Genomic DNA, 17,439 nt, shown 5'->3' with positions numbered 1-17,439 from the left:
TCCACTTCAGCATAATAAACTTGAGCTAAGAGACTGCTTTCTCTGCTCCAGATTTGTTCCCAGCTGAGCACCAGGCTGGAGAAGCAGCAAGCAGCCAGTAAGGATGAACTGGAAGTTGTGAAGGTGAGAACAATGTCTCTGCACAGGGGGTGTTTCTGACACGGGTGTTGCTGAATGCCAGGGGTACAGAACTGAAATGGGAGCTGAACTTAAAGCACATAGCCCCACATGCATTTTTCAGCAGATGTAAACAAGGAAATGGTTTATTTCCTTTCATGGTTCTTTTTCTTGCATCAGAGACTGTGGAACTCTCAAACTGGAAGTGTATTTAGTACTTGGCTTTTCTTTTTGCTGTTGAAATATATTGTTCTGGTAAAAACGTAGAGAAAACAATATTTACTTGGATGTTTTTATTAAATGGGAAAAAAAAGAAGACAAAACATGTTGTTTCTCAAGTGTGCACAGCAGAGGGATTGGAATTGGCCAGATTGGACAAAGTTTATACATTTGGGTTTCTGTAATTAAAGTAGAATTGGTTTAAGTAATTAAATGAAATGGCACAGCTAGGGTCATCCCCAGAATATACACAGGGGCTCCTCTCCCTTACCAGGAACACCTACAAAAGAGTTAAAAGTTTCCTGATAGGTGGTAATAATAATAATATTAGTAATAATAATAATTCTGACTAGGCAGAGTTGTTTACCCTATGCTGTAGCTTCTATATAGTACTCAAACTGAACTGGATTTGTTACTTTTTGGTGACTTTATAATGTTATTGATAATAACATAAAATAATTCTAGGATTGATGTTCCTGTATTCTGCTGAAATAGCTCAATAGCCTGATTTAGTCTATGCAAGCCTGGCTAGCTGTTTCATCTACTCAGACATAATTTACTCTTCTGAGTTGTGCTGACATAAATATTACAAAGCTTTGGTAGCAAGAAGACTCTAATATAGGAGCAAAGTCTGTGTGCTTAGAGCATACTAAGTAAATTTTAGGAATTTTTATACTGGTTAACGTACCCTGGAAATTGTTCATGAACTACTCAAATTCTTTTCATGCCAATTATAAAAACTGCAGTACTAGATGATTTGAGATTGAGGCAGTCTGACAAGTAAAATAGCTCTTCCAGGAAGTAGAGCAACTCCTGTAACATGGATTAAGAATGAGCTTTCTGGGTATTTCAGGGCAAAGTGATGGCCTGCAAACACTGCAGTGAGATTTTCAGCAAGGAGGGGGCACTGAAGGTGCCTGCTGTAAGCACGGACAACAAAGGCATCGAGACAGATGATGAGAAGGATGCACTGAAGAAGCAGCTGAGAGAGATGGAGCTGGAGCTTGCACAGACCAAACTGCAGCTCGTGGAAGCCAAGTGCAAAATTCAGGTACGTGGAATCCAAGTACAGCAGGGTGGTCACCTTAACCTCATGCTCAGCCCAAGATTATTTTGAATCATACAAAAAATTGGTCCAAGTACAGCAGGGTGGTCACCTTAACCTCATGGTCTGTCCAAAATTGTTCTGAATTACACAAAAAATTGTTCCAAAAGGGAGCACATACCTGCATGCCTGTATATCTGAACTTCCAAAAAAAAAAAAAAAAGCTGTCTTAAAAAGAAGAGGATGATTTTGTGTGTGTCTAAATATCTTGTGCTGTTTCAGCAGTTTGAATGTCTTCTCTCCCCAGTGCCTGGGAGATTGCAAGGGAAGTAAGTGCCGGACTGCAGGGACTGAGTGTGAAGATGCTTCTTTGTTAATTAATGAGGTTTTGATCCATTCTGACTATTCTGCTTTCTTAGGAGCTGGAGCACCAGAGAGGAGCCCTTATGAATGAAATCCAAGCTGCCAAAAACTCTTGGTTTAGCAAAACGCTGAACTCTATCAAAACGGCCACAGGCACACAGGCACCGCCGCCGCCGCAGCCGCCGGTGCCTCCCAGAGAGGGCAGCACATAGTCCAGCCACGGCCGGCCCCAGAGCACAAAGAACAACACAAACCTGGGAGGATTCTTCCACTGGTCTCTCCTCCTGGGCAAAGGACAACGAGGCAGGAGTGCAGGCTTGAAGTGAAATTCTTCAGTGTTCTTCATTCATTTTCTGATGTGACCCTTTTTCAAAGGGGGGAAAAAAAGTCCTGGTTTATGTTGAGTTCCTACTTCCCATACTGCCTTGCTGAAAGCCACGTTCTGATACCTTCATACTTTTACACTTTATTTTATATGACTAGATGTTAAATAAATATTTCAAAACTAGGTCTTTAATACACATCTAATTTGAAATTATTATTGTCTTGCATAGAAGCTTTTTCTTCTGGAGGAAGAGAGAGAATGGAAAATGTACAGTACTGCAGCATAATCTCTCCCTAGAAAGCACAGTGTAAGACATTGAGGATAACTTAGGCCCTGGGACCATCTCAGAAGTTTATCCCAGCAACTGCATCCTGCAGAGAAGCACTTTTTGTAAAGCTTAGGCCATAGCAAAGGTAGGCTTGTGCTCTCCTGGCACAATTGCTATGAGCTTCCCTTACAACTCCTTCCTTTGGATTGGTTTTTCTTCAGAAATACAAGTAGTGCAGTTTTTGTAACACCGTTGTTTAAAAGCTATTTACAGCCCAACTGGAATTTAACCTAAAGTTCCCTAGTTCCCTTTTTTAAATTCATGTTTATATTAAGAATTCCAAGGAACAATTCCTTCCACTGGGATAAAGGGAGAACCATTTTGACACTTATTTGATGTTTTTGCTGAGAAGCAGAGCAGAGACCTTGCATGGTTTTGACCTTTTGTAAATCCTGTGCAATAAAGGGTAGGTTCTGTGAATAAAAGTAATGAAAACTCTGCCCTGGGTCTATATTCAGATTCCAAATTTGACAGAGAAATGAGGTATCAAATAAAACACCCAAGAGGCTTGTGCTGCATTGATGAATAAAATACCATAGAAATAAGATCTGTTTGCTAGAAGTGTTTGGCTAGGAAACACTTTGTTGGTATTACTTATTTTTATAAAAACAAGCATTTTCAAGTGGAATGCAAGCCCTAGACTTTCCTGTGGGGGTAGACTTCTCTGGTGATTCCCAGACCTGTCTGGTTGTTTTATATCTCTTAAGGTAAGAAAGTTCAAAAGCATTTGTTTTGACTAAACATAAAGTGTTCATAGAAATACTTATTTCATGGAAAATTAAACTATTGCTTGAACTGATGGAATATTTTTTTAATCATACGTGTCATGTCTCAAGATGGTCTTGCAGGTAAATGTCATTGCTGGACTAAATGTTGTGTATTAATTGTTTCATTTACAAGATTTTTCCAGGGATACTAGTTCTGTTTTGATCCTTTTTTTTTTTTTTTAATTCTAAGGAATGCCATACATTGTTTTGTACAATAAAATTTAATAATACCCATCTTGTGCTTTGTTGTCAAGCATAATTGTGAATTATTTTCGACAGGGTAGTACTAATTTAATGTTACCAGTGCCAAAGGAAAAATTCCAAAAGGCAGTCAGCTGATAGAAGTCAAGATCAAAATATAATCACCATCCTGACACAATTCTCTCTTCTAAGAATAAGGGGTTAAAAACTTTAATATTTTAAAATGTACCTTCAAGACAGTGATTATCTGGAATTATTATTACAGTGAGGAACAAAAGGGGAAAAAATAGAAGGTATTTCTTTTGCAAATGTTATCAAAGGTCTTTTTCCCTTGTCACTGTCTTGCTCATAATATTTGCATAAATGTTTCCATTCTCTCAACTGACTAAACCAATGTTAGTCATTCACTTACCAGCTCTGTTTCACATTCAGAATGTGAATCTGAATTCATAATAAATCTGAAGTGACATTTAAGGAGACCTGGTGAACATCTGATTGTTGCATTTGAGAGTACTGTGCCTATGAGGGAAACTGGTTATTTGACAAGTGTCTGAATTCCTCATTTCATTTATCTTAAATCATACTTACAAGTGGATTTAAAACCATGATTGGAAAAGTTCAGTAAGAATGAGTAAAGAAATGTGTTAAGCTGTGATTCCCTGAGCAGATGAGTTAAGAGCTCACTCCTGCTCACCCATTGTACAGTCCTGTCCCTTGTCCTTGTAGTACGTACTGGAGATAATTAAAAACAACAACAAAAGAAGATGTGGGTGGATTTATCCCCCTACAGTTTATCTTTTGTCAAGTGAATGAGTTAAATCACCTCAAAGGGTCCAATGAGCAGATCATGGGAGTGGGACTCTCCAAATTCATCAAAAAGGAACTGGTAAATAAGGTCACCACTTTTGACAGAATGAGCTTTGGCACAACATCCATTTTCTCAGTGTAGCTGCTTTCTGACTTTGGAAGTTGAGCTTTTGCTACCTGCTAGCCATGATGAGTTCAAGCCCTTGTACGGGTGGAAGCTGGCTTACCTCACCCAAAGGAAGTTTCAGAAAGCAATGACCCTAAAGGCACTAAACAATTTCCACCTTCCAGCTGTAGATCCAAGGTAGCATTTGCAGCATTGGCATTTGGAAGATTAACATTTAGGTGGAAACTGCATCTTCTCAGCATATACTGAAAGAGTAAGAAAATAGCTCTATGGCATTATGTTGATAAATATTCAGAATGAAGGAAAGGAGCACGACTCCATGGTTAAGCCAGGCAAGCTAAAATTCTATCTGCTGACTAGAGATGCTATTGGGAAATTCAGTTTCCTGCAAGAAAAGAGATCTCTTAGTGACAGAACCACCTACACACATATCCTTGGTGGATTTGTCAGGGATAGCTGGCTTATTGCTCAGCTTTTCAGCAGGAAACATTATCAAGGTCTCACTGAAACTGTTGTTTCCATGTGGCACTGGAACAGCTAACGTAGCTTCTAAGTCTGGAGTGATCAACCTTTTTTCCCTGAGTCTGTAGTAAACTATGTGTTCAGATCAAACTTTTATTAAAATTAATTAGAATTTTATAAATAGATATGTGGAACTAAAACCTATTTTTAAATTTTATTAAGAATGCACCATTCTGAAATAAAGTCTTTACTTTGATTAGGAACAAACCTCCAAAGAATATTTTTACTACAACTTTTATCTTGTTGGACTATAATCTCTTCCTGTGATGCCCAATGGGGGGGGGAGGGGGGGGGAAAGTCCTTCTTTTCACTTTAAAATGTTGGTTTTCCTTTGACTGTAACACTTTACAGGCTAAATGAAGCAAGGCTGATTTAGTTATGTGGTACATTTGTGAACTAGTCTTGTATTATCTTTGTGAACCAAACTTAATATTCTAAAGTAATAGGATTTATTCCACTTAGTTTACATTTCTAAATGTACCTGGAGAGGAATAAAAAGAAAAAAATAAAATACCATGTGTAGAGAAGCCAAGAAACTGTGAAATCCCTGAGGTGCATCTGCATTAGGGTTTGGCAGAAACAGTCTCAGGAAAGGTGGTCAGCCATGAAATCAGTACTGCCAGTGGACAAACCCACCCTTGTCCCACCCATTAATGAGGATTTAATTGGCTACAGCTGAGTTACATTACTACAGCTAAGTTAAAGTGTTTACACAGGTATGCAGTATTTTTTTCGTTGTTAGATGTTTTAAATGACTTCTCTTAGTTGGCCCTTGAAATTTCTTTGAAGATAAATGATCATCTCTGCTACTGTGTTAAGAACAACTTGAAATAAAGCCAGCCATTTACAAGGGGAGATGGAGATAAAAAATCAAGAATTGCAAGAGTTCAACCCCTTCACAAAGCATGAAGTGCCCCATTGACTTCAGGGTCCTGATGCCACTCATTGACTGAAAGTTGTAGTTTAGGAGTAAATAAAAATCTGCATTTACTGGCACTAAAGTATCAACATTTGGCAGTCACACGCCATGCTTTCTCCACAGGATCAAGGTGGGGCTGTTCCCGTCCTTCTACTAAGTAGCTGCAGTGAAATCCATGAAACTACTTGTATGCATGGGAGAACTATAATCAGGTGATTTTCATTTACTCAGAGGATTTTCATTTACTGTTAGACTCAGGGATAATTGGCAACTTCTGCCCCATCTCCTAAGCGTAAACACCTTGGCTTTGATACCAGAAGCACTCTTACCTTACAGTGCTGGTGTTCTTCCAGCTGCTGGAGAGAAAACCATAGTAAGTGTCATGTGTGATTGATTGTGAAGAGAGGGCAGAGATGTTCCCTCAGCTCTGAGGGATTGCTGTGGCTGACAAGCACCTCCTGTCCCAGCTGGACCCTGCTGAAGGGGCTGCACCAGATGTGCAAACACAGAGGTTAAAACTAATTTATTTGTCACTCTATTGTGCTAATATCCTACTGGGAACTGTCCCATTAGCTCCTTCCAGGTAATAACACTAAGGGGAGACATGAAACACTCAAGTTTGGATCTCTCAGGTGTTAGGGGAGGTGGAGGTCACAGCAGCCTTTAGAACTGAGCTAACCCACAGGTGGCTTTTGGGAAATGCAAGGAATTTGCAACTGGATAAATAATGCTCAGCATTGATCAAGACCTGATCCGTCCCAGGTCAGCAGTCTACACAGTTTATTTCAAGATTGTGACTTAACACATACAGGCCAATTCTCCAGGAATACAGGGCTCTCCATTTCTCCTGGGTCCCAATGGCTTTGCTACTGAATGTATTTCATGCTATTTTTACCTGAAAAACAAAAAATGGGTACAGAATTAGGATATTACTTTTTATTATTTTCTTATTCTGGTGTGACTTGCTTTTATTTAACCTGTAAAGGAATATATATGTATCTTTGGAGAACTATATCTTGCATATAGAATAATATATAAGAAACAGAACGACAAGGGGATAAATACATCAAAAGGATTTGGTGTCATAAATTTCATTTGATACCACCAGAATCCTGGGCTGTACTAATTTCCTTACAGTTTCTCTTATTTTTGTATTTTATATAATACATGGATGGTACTACCAATGCAAACCACAGCAGATGTTCCCAGATTTTTCTTCAGATCTCAATTCCTGCCTTTCAGTAACCCCTGGGTTTGCAATTCTGCTATAGCACCCTTGAAAGCTGTGCCAGGAGCTCTCTTGAGCTTTAGGAACTCTTGCTTTCCCATGGAAGAAGATGCTCTGGCTTCTTTGAACTGGGAAAAGATGACAGATGAATGCAGAAAATTTCTAATCAAGCATAATCATCTCCCTCTGTGTCTGCCATTAAGGTGGATTCACTCCAGCACACTGAAAACAGAGCAGCTCCAAAGCTCTGACTCCATGACAATGAAGTTTTCCAACTGAGAACCATTCAGTACTACCACTACTTGGGTAACACATCCATGTATTACATAAAGTGCAAAATGGAAATATAAGTGTAATGCTTGTTATTAAAAGTGCAATTCAATGTACCTGGTCACAACAAATGTTTACTTTTTTAATTGTTACAGAATTGTTCAGATCAGTACCTTGTTATCATTGTGTGAACGATGCCTTGTAAAATAAATGGAAATGGAAAACGACTTGGGGATAAGGTGCTTATTTTCCTAAGCCATTTACTTAAGCAGCAGCTTAAATGTGTTTGCAGGAAGAAGCAGCTGCTGTGTCAGGTTTTCTGACGCAGTTCTCAGCAGCAGCTCTGCTGCAACAGGGCAGTGACTTGGCAGCTTGGCAGTCCAAAGGGGGTGCATGCTGATTCCAGCCTGTTCTTAGGATAATGTCCCTGTTCACAGGGAGCTGTGCCTGAGAGCTGAGGGCTCACCCTGCTCCTCACCCAGCAGAGAGGTGTCCAGCACAGAGAATGCTTCTCCTTAAGGTTGGTGACACACAGCAGTGAGATAATAATTGTTAAGGATTTCGTGCTTCCCTGGAGTACACAAGCCTTGAGGTGCCTGCAGAAGAGACACAGGGGGAAGAAGGAAACAGCAAGAAATTGGCAAGTGACTACTGAGAGAGGGCAGGGCTGAGCTAGAACAGCACAGAGCAGAATGTGCCGCAGTCAAAAGTATCCAAATGCTTTATAAAACCATTTTTCCATGTGAGCAACTGCTGCAGGATTTATTTTCCATTAACTGAGAAGAACTGCTGTTGTTCCCAGATAAGAGCAAAAGCACACAGCACTTGAGGGGAAGATAAGGCAAAGAGGGACAAAGGCTGAAGATTAAATTTACCAGCCATAACATTTTGTGTGGATTTACCTCCACATCAGTATCCAAAGTGTTTGTCAGGACAGCAGGCAGCATCCAGATGCTGCTGCAGCTTTCTGCAAAGGAGAGCTATGTGGAGTTTGTTTTTACATGACAAGAGTGACAACTCTTCCACATGGAAGCTGCCACTCAAGGGGAAGTGCCATGTGTACAGAAATGCTCATCATTCAAGGAAACTAAATAAACACTTAAAAAAAGAAACTTAAGGAAAAAGCAAATTACAGACTCGCTTCAAATGCATTTCTACATTAACAAAAGCATTTCCTCCTCTAGCCAGAACTTAAATTAGAAAGGAATATCAATTTAAATGGTAAAAATAAGAGCACTTGACCACGTATAAGACCACAACAATAATATAAGACCACAACTGAGTGTGGAGAAACTCAAAGATTAGTAACTAAATTAAAAAACAAACAAAAAAATTTCCTTCTCTCAGTTACTGCTACACAGAAAAAAAATTATAAGAAAGTAGTTTGAATAAACAACTGTAGGGATACAGTTTGTGGTAATTGGGAGTGGGTTACAGCTGTGGCAGCACTGACAGCAATGAGCCATGGAGTGCCCAGGGGCGCTGACCAACCACCAAAGGGTGTAGAGGGCACTCAGGTGCAATGCATCAACAGGCTGGGCTAAAGAACAAGAAGGGAGATGCTTGCAGCCGTCTGAAGTGACATGATGTTATTCTGTATGGGCAGATGCTTGAAGTCTTCTAATGAGGTGAGGTGTTACTCTGTGTGGGCAAATGCTTAAAACCTTCTGAAATTGTATGGCGATACTCTGTGTATCCTGGCTGTCTCAACTGTAACATAGACTGTGACAAGCAACTGCCCTTGATCAATTTTAAAAAATGCCCTAAAAGTAAATTCCAGCTGGCCATACTGTATTTCGGATAACATCAACTATCTTGTCTCCAAATGCTATTCCTGAAGATGGTTAGGCTTATGCATAGTCCCATAGAAATTCAGAATACCCACAGTTCATTTTGCAGATTTTTTTCTCCACTGCAGATCCAGAAGCACTGCAGCAGAGGGTTATAAGAAACACCTCAGTTCAACAGCTGTTAAAACCACTTTGGGGAATGCCAACTTGAACATAAATCTTTGGCATCAGGGCTTCTATGAATTCATTTTCATCAAATTTCTTCTCCCTTCCCTACCTCTACAGATATCTTTACAGAGGAGTTCCTGGGCGTTCAATTTAGAAGAGAGAAAAACCCAGACCCTAAGCCCACGTACCAGCAAATGAGCTGGCATGCCTCAGTTTGGTAAAACAGGTGTTATCAAACTGGCATCTTATTCTGGAGAAAATGACTTTTTCAGCACTGAAGGGCTCTGTTCTGCCTTGGAGCACACTGTCTATAAAGGACATCTGGGGGCAAGCACTGTCCCCTCTACGTTCCTGCTGAGGGAAAGAATGCTATTGCCTTAATGTTTTCCTCCAGGGACATTTTAATGCCCAGTGGGGCTATAGAAATTATTTTTTTGGTGCTCACTGAGCTGATTTAGTAACAGTGTAAACAGTCATGTTTTTCTTTTGATGAGGAAAATGCTTAGAAGAGAATTTTGGTAGCATTACACCAGCATGTTTTTACATGCATATTGCCAAATGCTCTGTAAATAAAAGCTATATTTTCCTTGCAAATGGTTTGATAACCAAGTCTCTTACTCATAAAGTCACTCCCAGAGTACACATTGTGACATTACAGGTCAGGAACAATTTCCTAACAGCAATTTACTCTCTGGGTTTGTTGTAGAAAGCTTATTATGTATTTATTCTGGGGGGCCTCCCTCTGCAGTGGTGAGTGTTGAGGGCACCGTGCCATCCATCCAACTTCTGCTGGATTTGGTTGTTTTTTAATTGATGAAATCTTAGAACTTAAGCTTAAACCTTGCTGGAATTGATCTTGAAGGTCTTTTTCTACCGTAATGAAAATGAGGAGCAGACACAAAACAGGGCACTTAGTTTATAAGCCCATCTTCCTTTTAAGGCCGTGGACAGAGGTTTCTCCCACTTTGATCACCATTTACCTCCACCACATGAGTCTGATACTCCTTTCCCGAAGAAGGAAAACAACACTTTATTTTGCAAATTTAATCTACGACCTTGATAGCCACGAGCTCGGGGGCACCTGCTGTAAAACTGAAGGGGAGATTTTTGATGGCCAAACTAAAACCCAGCCCGCGCCTGCCTCAGTCGCCCTTCACACAGAGCAGCCCGGGAGGCGGGGAAGCGCCTAATCCCGCCCGTCCCTCAGAGCCCGGCGGGTGGGAAAACTGATCCTGCCCGTTCCTCAGGGCTCGGCCGGGGAGAGAAGCTCCTGGTCCCGCCCGTCCCTCAGGGCTCGGCGGGCGGTGAAGCTCCCGGCGCCGCCCATCCCTCAGCCCGGCACAGGGAGAAGCTCCCGGTCCCGCCCGTCCCTCAGAGCCCAGGGCGGGGGGAGAAGCTCCCGGTCCCGCCTCCCCAGAGCCGGAGCGGGCGGGGCCCGGCCCGCGCGTCACTTCCCGCGGCCGGAAGGTTCCAGAGGTTCCGCGGGGAGCCGCCATGGCCGTGGCGCGGGAGGAGGTGAGGCGATGCCCGGCTTTGCTCCCCGGGCACAGGCGGGGTCCGGGGCGAGAGGCAGCGGTGGGGTCCCCGGCTGGGAGGCGGGAGCCGTCAGTCCCCGCGTTCGCTGAGGGCGTTGGAGGTCTCCCCTTGCGGCGGTGCGTGTTGAGGGAGCTGTGCCATCCGCCCAGGTTCTGTTGGTTTCTGCTGGATTTTAATGTATGAAGAGTTAAGAACTGAAAGCTTAAACCTTGTCTGAATTGATGGTCTTGGAGGTCTTTTCCGGTCTTAGGCTCTGAGATGGCCGTGGTTGAGCAGGGGAGTTGCACCCTTCCAGCCCGACCCGTTCTGCGAATTAGGATTTTATGGTTGTACATATCCACAGGAGTGGACAGGGGGTGAGGAAGGGATGATTCCGTGCTTAAATGATTGTAGTGGGAAACTAAACTACTGACCTGATAAAGCTGAAATTCCAGCATCTGGAATACGTGAAATTGTCATAAAAATCTGCGAGCCCTGAGCACAAAGAATGTTTCTAATGCATACGTGTGATTCTTTGTTTTTGAACCAGTTGCAGAAAGATTTGGAAGAGGTTAAAGAGCTGCTCACGAAAGCCACTAGGAAGCGGGTGCGTGATGTCCTTGCGGCAGAGAAACAAAAGCTGGAGCTGGAAATCAAGAATCAGCCTCCACCGAAGCCAAAAGATGTGACAGAGGAAGAAAAGTCATCACTGGGAGGGTACACAGTGAAAATAAACAATTATGGTAAGATTATTTTTCTGGAACTCCAGCATCTCTCTGAAGAGATGGCAGGGTGGCATTACTGGGAGTTAGAGTTGCCACTTAGCATCATAGTGACGCCTTAATTGCTTTTTCCACATTTCCAGTGTTTATTCCGCACTGGAGACCCCACTTTAAAAGCGACCAGATGTTTACTTGCCATCTGAACTCCGATGTGTGTTGATCATGTTTGTGTGATAGTGTTTGGTGGGATGCGTTAAGTATCCTTGCTGTACCAGCTGGTATTTTTCCATTGCTTAGTGTTTAGCAGGAATGGAAGAGTAAGCTTTGGCTTCTCTGTTCCCCATGTAGGTGAGAGGAGAGGGAATTGCTCAAGATGCAGGGAGTAGGGGAAGAATTGGGTCAAGGAAACTACAGCAGGAGCAAACAGCTGGCTTGACTCCCCCTGCACAGCCCGGTTTGCTCTCTTTTGACCTGAGCTGATACATGGCTTTTCTCAGAATTTGCAGGGATTAGGGAGCAGGGCTACATGGGGGGACCTCCCTTTGCTCTCAAGTTATTCCTGAATAATTCATGTTTTCCTTTTATCACTCTGAAAATTGCTTCAGTAAGGAAAAGACCCTAGTTGTTCTAGGGGGCTTTGTGGGGGAAGTTGGAGTGCATGAAGCTTATGGAGGAAAGGAAGAACTTAATCCCTTTTTTTCACTTCCAGGTTGGGATCAGTCAGATAAGTTTGTTAAGATTTACATCTCTTTAAATGGTGTCCAGAAGCTTCCAGCTGAGAATGTGCAGGTGAATTTCACAGAGAGGTGAGTTCATCTTGTAGCACAACAAGAACACTGAAATGCAGGAGTGTTGGATTAGCCTTTTTTTGCTCCACTCCTTTTTTTCTTTTTTTAAACTTCAGTTGTGTTAGCTTTTAGTGGCACTTGAGGGTATCAGGGTGTTTTCATTTTACAAGTGCACCTCACCATGCTTGACAGGGCACATAGTGTTAGCCTTGGGTATTTGTGGTGATAGAACTGAGGTGTACATTAAGGAAATCTGGTTTTCAAAGTTTGTAGGTAGAAAGGATCCTAAAGATCTTGATTTGTTGTGAGTCTTTTAATTTCTCTGTTAAAATTGAACTGAAGATTTTGAGAGGCCTGGGAATAAAGTAATTCAAGCCTGTTGGCCTGCTTTCCCAAGAAGTACTCTACTTTCCTAAGAAAATAGGAAATAATAGCCTGCTAAACAGTTTTCAGACAATGTAATGATTGGAATATTTGTGCCTTTCCTCCCTCCACTTCCTGGATCCAGGTCATTTGATCTGCTAGTGAAGAATCTGAATGGGAAGAACTACACCATGACCTTCAACAACCTCCTGAAGCCCATCTCAGTGGAAGGCAGCTCTAGAAAGGTCAGTGCACTTTGTCTGTTACTGAGGGCCCTCACAGAGTATCCTGTTCGTTGCCTGGCTTGTGCAGGAGACTCCATTCTCATGTTCAGTGCCTCCCTTCTGCTGCTAAGTCTCTGCACTGTGAACATGAGTCTTTCTAATCTGTGATTGTCATAACTGCAGAATTAGTCTCTGGAATCCTATTTCAGGAGATCATGTCTGGATATTTAATAGCTCACCAACAGGATTTCAGAAATAATTAAGCAGAAAATACCACCACGTGTTCACTTGCATCTTTGTGCTTTTAAATACCCCTGAGAAATTCTTTGCGATTTTAGGAGATTTGTCAGCAGACTGAAATCTTGGGAAGCTTAAATAGGCTTAATTCCCAAAGCCAAGTGTGGAACCTGCTCTGCCTTAGTAAGGGTGTGTTGCCCCAGAACTCAACACTGGTGTGGTGGTTTAACCCTAGCAGGATGTTAATTTTATAAGGGAAAAATTAACTCTATCCTCGCCAAAACCAGGACAGCTGGTAACATTGTACTGCTGCTGGCTTGTGATATCTGTACTCTGTTGCTTGTGGCACCTTCCCAGGCTGAGGTGTGTGGCATACCTCCTGTGAGTTCTGTGTTGTGCTTGGTGACATCAGATGTGAAGAGCTACTGGTTCAATTGCAAATTGGCCTAAAATGAGCACAGAGTGAAACTAAACCAGCTGAAATAAACAAGAGTGATGGTCTGGTGATTTTTAATACAGTATGAAAGCCAGCAGTGGTCATGTACTTGTTTAGCCAAGCTAAAGCTGCAGTAGACCCTTGGCAGGCAGGAGTTCTTTTGAAATTTAGGTCAGGGTTGCAAGTCAACAGGCTTTGTAACTTGCAGACATGTTGCAAGATTAAGCAATACGCTAAAACTAGTTTCTTGTCCTTGGAGAAATAAATTGGAGGAGCCTCTACCTCAACTTGGCATGCTTGGAGAAGTCTAGAAAAAGTAGTCACTCTTTACCAGGCAGTCTTGGGTGCTTGTGCATCCTTCAAATCACTGAACTGTGTTCCTGCTGCACATAATGTTCTTCTGTATTGGTACTGTAAGACTGTACTAGTATTATATTAACCACATATATAAATTGTCTACAGTGGAGGTAATACTCTGTACCCTGAGGCTGAGTACATGACATAAGTTTGTATGATACATAATGAAGGATAGCTGAGAGAAGTGTTTCAGGAATTTGTGAGTGTGGAAGAGGCTTATGTTACAAGCTGACTTTACTCATTGTGACTGGCATCCCTTTATGAAGCATTCTGAGTTCATGCCTTGCTGTTGTTCACCATACAGATAAAGACAGACATGATCCTTGTCATGTGTAAGAAGAAGCGGGAGGAAAAATGGGATTGTCTCACTCAAGTGGAAAAAGAAAGCAAAGAGAAAGAGTAAGTGTCTTTTCAACCCTCCATCTTGTTTTTCATTTCCTGTTCTCTGTGGTGTTTTAGAACTGTTGGGAGAGATCTGTACTGATCTCTCACTACAGCTGTTCTGAGGATTGGTGGTCTGGGGGACAGGCCCTGAGATGTTGGAGGATTGTTAGGTTGGGATTTCTTTTGATATTTGTAGAATTGCAAGTGGAAGAAATTAGACTTTTGAGTAGCTGCCATTCCTCCACTGTTCTATTGCTAATGATGAAGGCTGCATCATAGGACATGTGATTGGGAAGCTCTACAGTGAGAATTCTAAAGGGAATCAACCAATGAAAGATTCATTTGCATTTTGATGGCAGCACTGATTGCAAAATCGACAGTAGTGAGGGGACTGTTTTTAGATCAAGTGTGTATTATATAGAAATACATGGGTAGATCCCCTGCAGCTCTACTGGTCAAAATCATTATTGTCACCTGTGTGTGAAGTGCCTGCACAAAAATCCCAGCATCAGCATGCCATTGGCAAAGCAGGTCTTACTTAGATGGTTTCCCAAAGTCTCAAGCCAGTTTGTAATACTTCAAGTGCTTGGGAGCAGCAGGCAGCTTAGACATACACAGGTATGAGGGTGATAAATGACAGCAGGGAATACCTGGGGACAAGAGACTTTATAAAATATATATATGTATATCATAAAATGATTTAATGTTATTTTACATGTACAGACACCTTAAAAATGAGAACACTTTTGAGAATTTTGTCCCTGCCAACAACAATTCATTTTGTGCATGTTTTTAGGGGTGATTTGCTAAAACTGATCAGGCATAAGTACCTGAATTTAGGGCAAAACAGCCTTCTCCATTCAAATGGCATCACAGGAGATTTAAGAGGAAGTGGCTTGATAATTAATGTAGTTTTCTGGAGGGACAGGGTCACTTTGTTAACCCTGTATCTTGTGCAGAGAATTCCCAAAGATTTACTGTTTGTCAAATGAGCGGCTCCAGAAATGCTGCTCCCCAGCAGGGTCTGTGCAGCCGATGGTTAGCCCTGAGCATGAGGAAACTGCTCCCTCTGCTGATCTGTTTTCATCTGCTGTGGTTTTGAGCTGGACTGCACTAGGACTACCTAGAGGATTTTGGAAAATGGGATAGGGAGGGCATTATTTATAGTCGGGTCATACAGGCCACATCCTCCACAGCACTGACTGCGGGTGGCACTGCTCATCACCGGAGAAAATTGCTTTGAAATGCATTGTGCTAAGTCAGTTAACCTCTGGAGATCAGCTGAAAAATGGGAAGCAGAAAAAAGCCTTTTGGGTTGTCAATGTGCTTGATGTGGTCATTTCTCCATTTTTATTCACCTGTCACGTAACACAAGGCAGGTATTGGCACTCTCTCTGTCTGTTATATTTCACTTCTGCTTCTTGTAGTTAATTTTGGGAGTGCTTCCAGGGTCATGTTTATTGCAAAATGCTTCACACCAAAATACTGTCTCACCCCATGGGACACCTCTAGGTATCCTCTACTCAGCTTGCCCTTGGTTTAAGGGTGTTTCTTAGGATTCTTCCTGTTTGGAAGCCGACTGAGACTGCCGTGATCTAAAGACTGCCAAAGCAAAAGTCCCGTTCCCAGGATGTTTCAAACAAACATCAGCCTTCCTTTTGTTGGGTATTCCTGACCTTCTCACGTATCTGTTTTGCAGGAAGGCTGCCTATGACACCACAGATCCTAGTGAAGGGCTTATGAACATTTTAAAGAAGATGTATGCGGAAGGGGACGATGAGATGAAGCGCACCATCAATAAGGCCTGGGTTGAAAGCAGAGAAAAGCAGTACAAAGGGGACATACCAATGGATATCTGAAAGCACTCTAAGGGCCGCCTTAAAACTGATCTTCCATGTGAGACACGCTGTGCTGCAAAGATCATCGTTTACATAACCTTCTTCCAAGCAAAGACAGTCATTTTCCATTTCAGGTTGGAGAAAATATTTAAATAAAATAGCTTATAAAGCATTTCCATCAGTCAAGTGGTTCAGCATTTCCTGAGGAGTGAAGCATAGGGATATATCCAAAGCCTCTCAGAGGAGTGGGGAGTGCTGTGAGACTGAGAACAGAATGTAAAAGTAAAGGAATCTTAAACTAGGATGGGTCAAGGCCTCTGTTGCCAGTGGCAGCTGGACCCATGTGGTTGCTGGGGCTAGTGTCATACTCACTTCACAGGGTGTAGCTTTCTGATTAAAAATGGGAAAGTGCTGAACTATAAAGCATGTCACAAAGGGAGAACTGCTGAAGAAAGCAGAAATCTAAGCATTTGATAGTTAAGCAGAAACAATATGGTGTTAATCCTGTGGTATTGAAATTTAATGATTACTCTCAGAAACTATTCCTGTCTAATTACTATTACTATGAATTTTGGAAATCAAAGTGCTTGGGCTAGCTGTGAGCCCATCTCTGAGATGGCATCAGTCAGGATGCAGTCTGCAGCCATCAGCAGGAGACCAGAGACAGGGAGCTTGCCCTGGCTCCAGCAGTGAACAGTAGGAAACAAGGGATAAGCTCCACTTTCTCCATCAACTTTGAAAGGGTTTTAAGGTAAGAGAGTAAGTATATTAAGATGGCTTATACACCGAAGTATAACTCAGCTGGGTGTGATGGGTTGCTGTCAGTTTCCTGCTAGTGGTATTTGGCCTTTTCATTGCCACCTCTCAGCCCCTGCTGGGGAGGACATAGCAGCCACTGCCCTCCCTTTACTGCAGTGCTTTGAAGAAGAGTACAGGGCAAATATGACCTTAGCAGCAAGCCTGTTACTAATTGTGTCCTTCCTGCCTCCTTCTCATGTGTCTCCCAAGGACAGATGTGTTGTTACCTGTGAATTAAGGAAGCCATTACTCTCCTGTTAGGGTCTGGACTAGGGCTTCCTTACCACCTTGTTCTTGAAGCATGGGACTGAGCACTGCACTATGAACAGGAGAAATACCAGTACAGTGTAGTTTGTAACAGGTCCTTTAGCCATGTTGTCTGCTAGTTAATACACATATATATTGAGTTAGCATCCAAGAGTATCTAAACTTGAGGCTGTGTTTTATTTCCACTCTGTGCTTGCCCTTGTTCACAGCAGAATACCACTTTGTCCTGTTGTGCAGTTTTACTGATGCTTTTACCCAAATTACCATGATGAACTTACCGTATGATGGCAACAAAAAAATTGCTTAAACAAGCC

General features: G+C 42.1%; 2 protein-coding genes across 9 annotated transcripts in view; both read left to right on the top strand.

Annotated features, from left to right (window-relative positions):
- Nucleotides 1-7,465, top strand: part of RABGAP1L (RAB GTPase activating protein 1 like) — a 228,623-nt gene extending 221,158 nt beyond the window's left edge. For all 8 annotated transcript variants that reach the window (XM_063165422.1, XM_063165423.1, XM_063165424.1 and 5 more), the window contains 3 exons: nt 52-123; nt 1,190-1,387; nt 1,801-7,465. In XM_063165422.1, coding sequence (XP_063021492.1) covers nt 52-123; nt 1,190-1,387; nt 1,801-1,956 — 426 coding nt within the window. In that variant the 3' untranslated portion in view covers nt 1,957-7,465. The remainder of the gene's footprint in view (nt 1-51; nt 124-1,189; nt 1,388-1,800) is intronic.
- Nucleotides 7,466-10,603: 3,138 nt separating this feature from the next.
- Nucleotides 10,604-17,436, top strand: CACYBP (calcyclin binding protein). The gene is made up of 6 exons (XM_063165418.1): nt 10,604-10,711; nt 11,262-11,454; nt 12,143-12,239; nt 12,730-12,829; nt 14,143-14,237; nt 15,922-17,436. Exons 1-6 carry the CDS (start codon nt 10,691-10,693, stop codon nt 16,079-16,081), a joined length of 666 nt encoding a protein of 221 aa, XP_063021488.1. The 5' UTR covers nt 10,604-10,690; the 3' UTR covers nt 16,082-17,436.
- The last annotated feature ends 3 nt before the right edge of the window (nt 17,437-17,439 follow it).

The sequence above is a fragment of the Melospiza melodia genome, chromosome 11, assembly GCF_035770615.1.
Source record: "Melospiza melodia melodia isolate bMelMel2 chromosome 11, bMelMel2.pri, whole genome shotgun sequence".
In the NCBI taxonomy this organism is placed as follows: domain Eukaryota; kingdom Metazoa; phylum Chordata; class Aves; order Passeriformes; family Passerellidae; genus Melospiza; species Melospiza melodia.
Note: the sequence above shows the minus strand (reverse complement) of the source record. Positions and strands in the feature narration are given on the sequence as shown.

Coding starts and splice junctions, on each gene's coding strand:
- CACYBP (XM_063165418.1), top strand. CDS start 10,691: ATGGCCGTGGCGCGGGAGGAG. Junction 12,830..14,142: donor TGGAAGGCAGCTCTAGAAAG/GTCAGTGCACTT, acceptor TTCACCATACAG/ATAAAGACAGACATGATCCT. Junction 14,238..15,921: donor AAAGAAAGCAAAGAGAAAGA/GTAAGTGTCTTT, acceptor TCTGTTTTGCAG/GAAGGCTGCCTATGACACCA.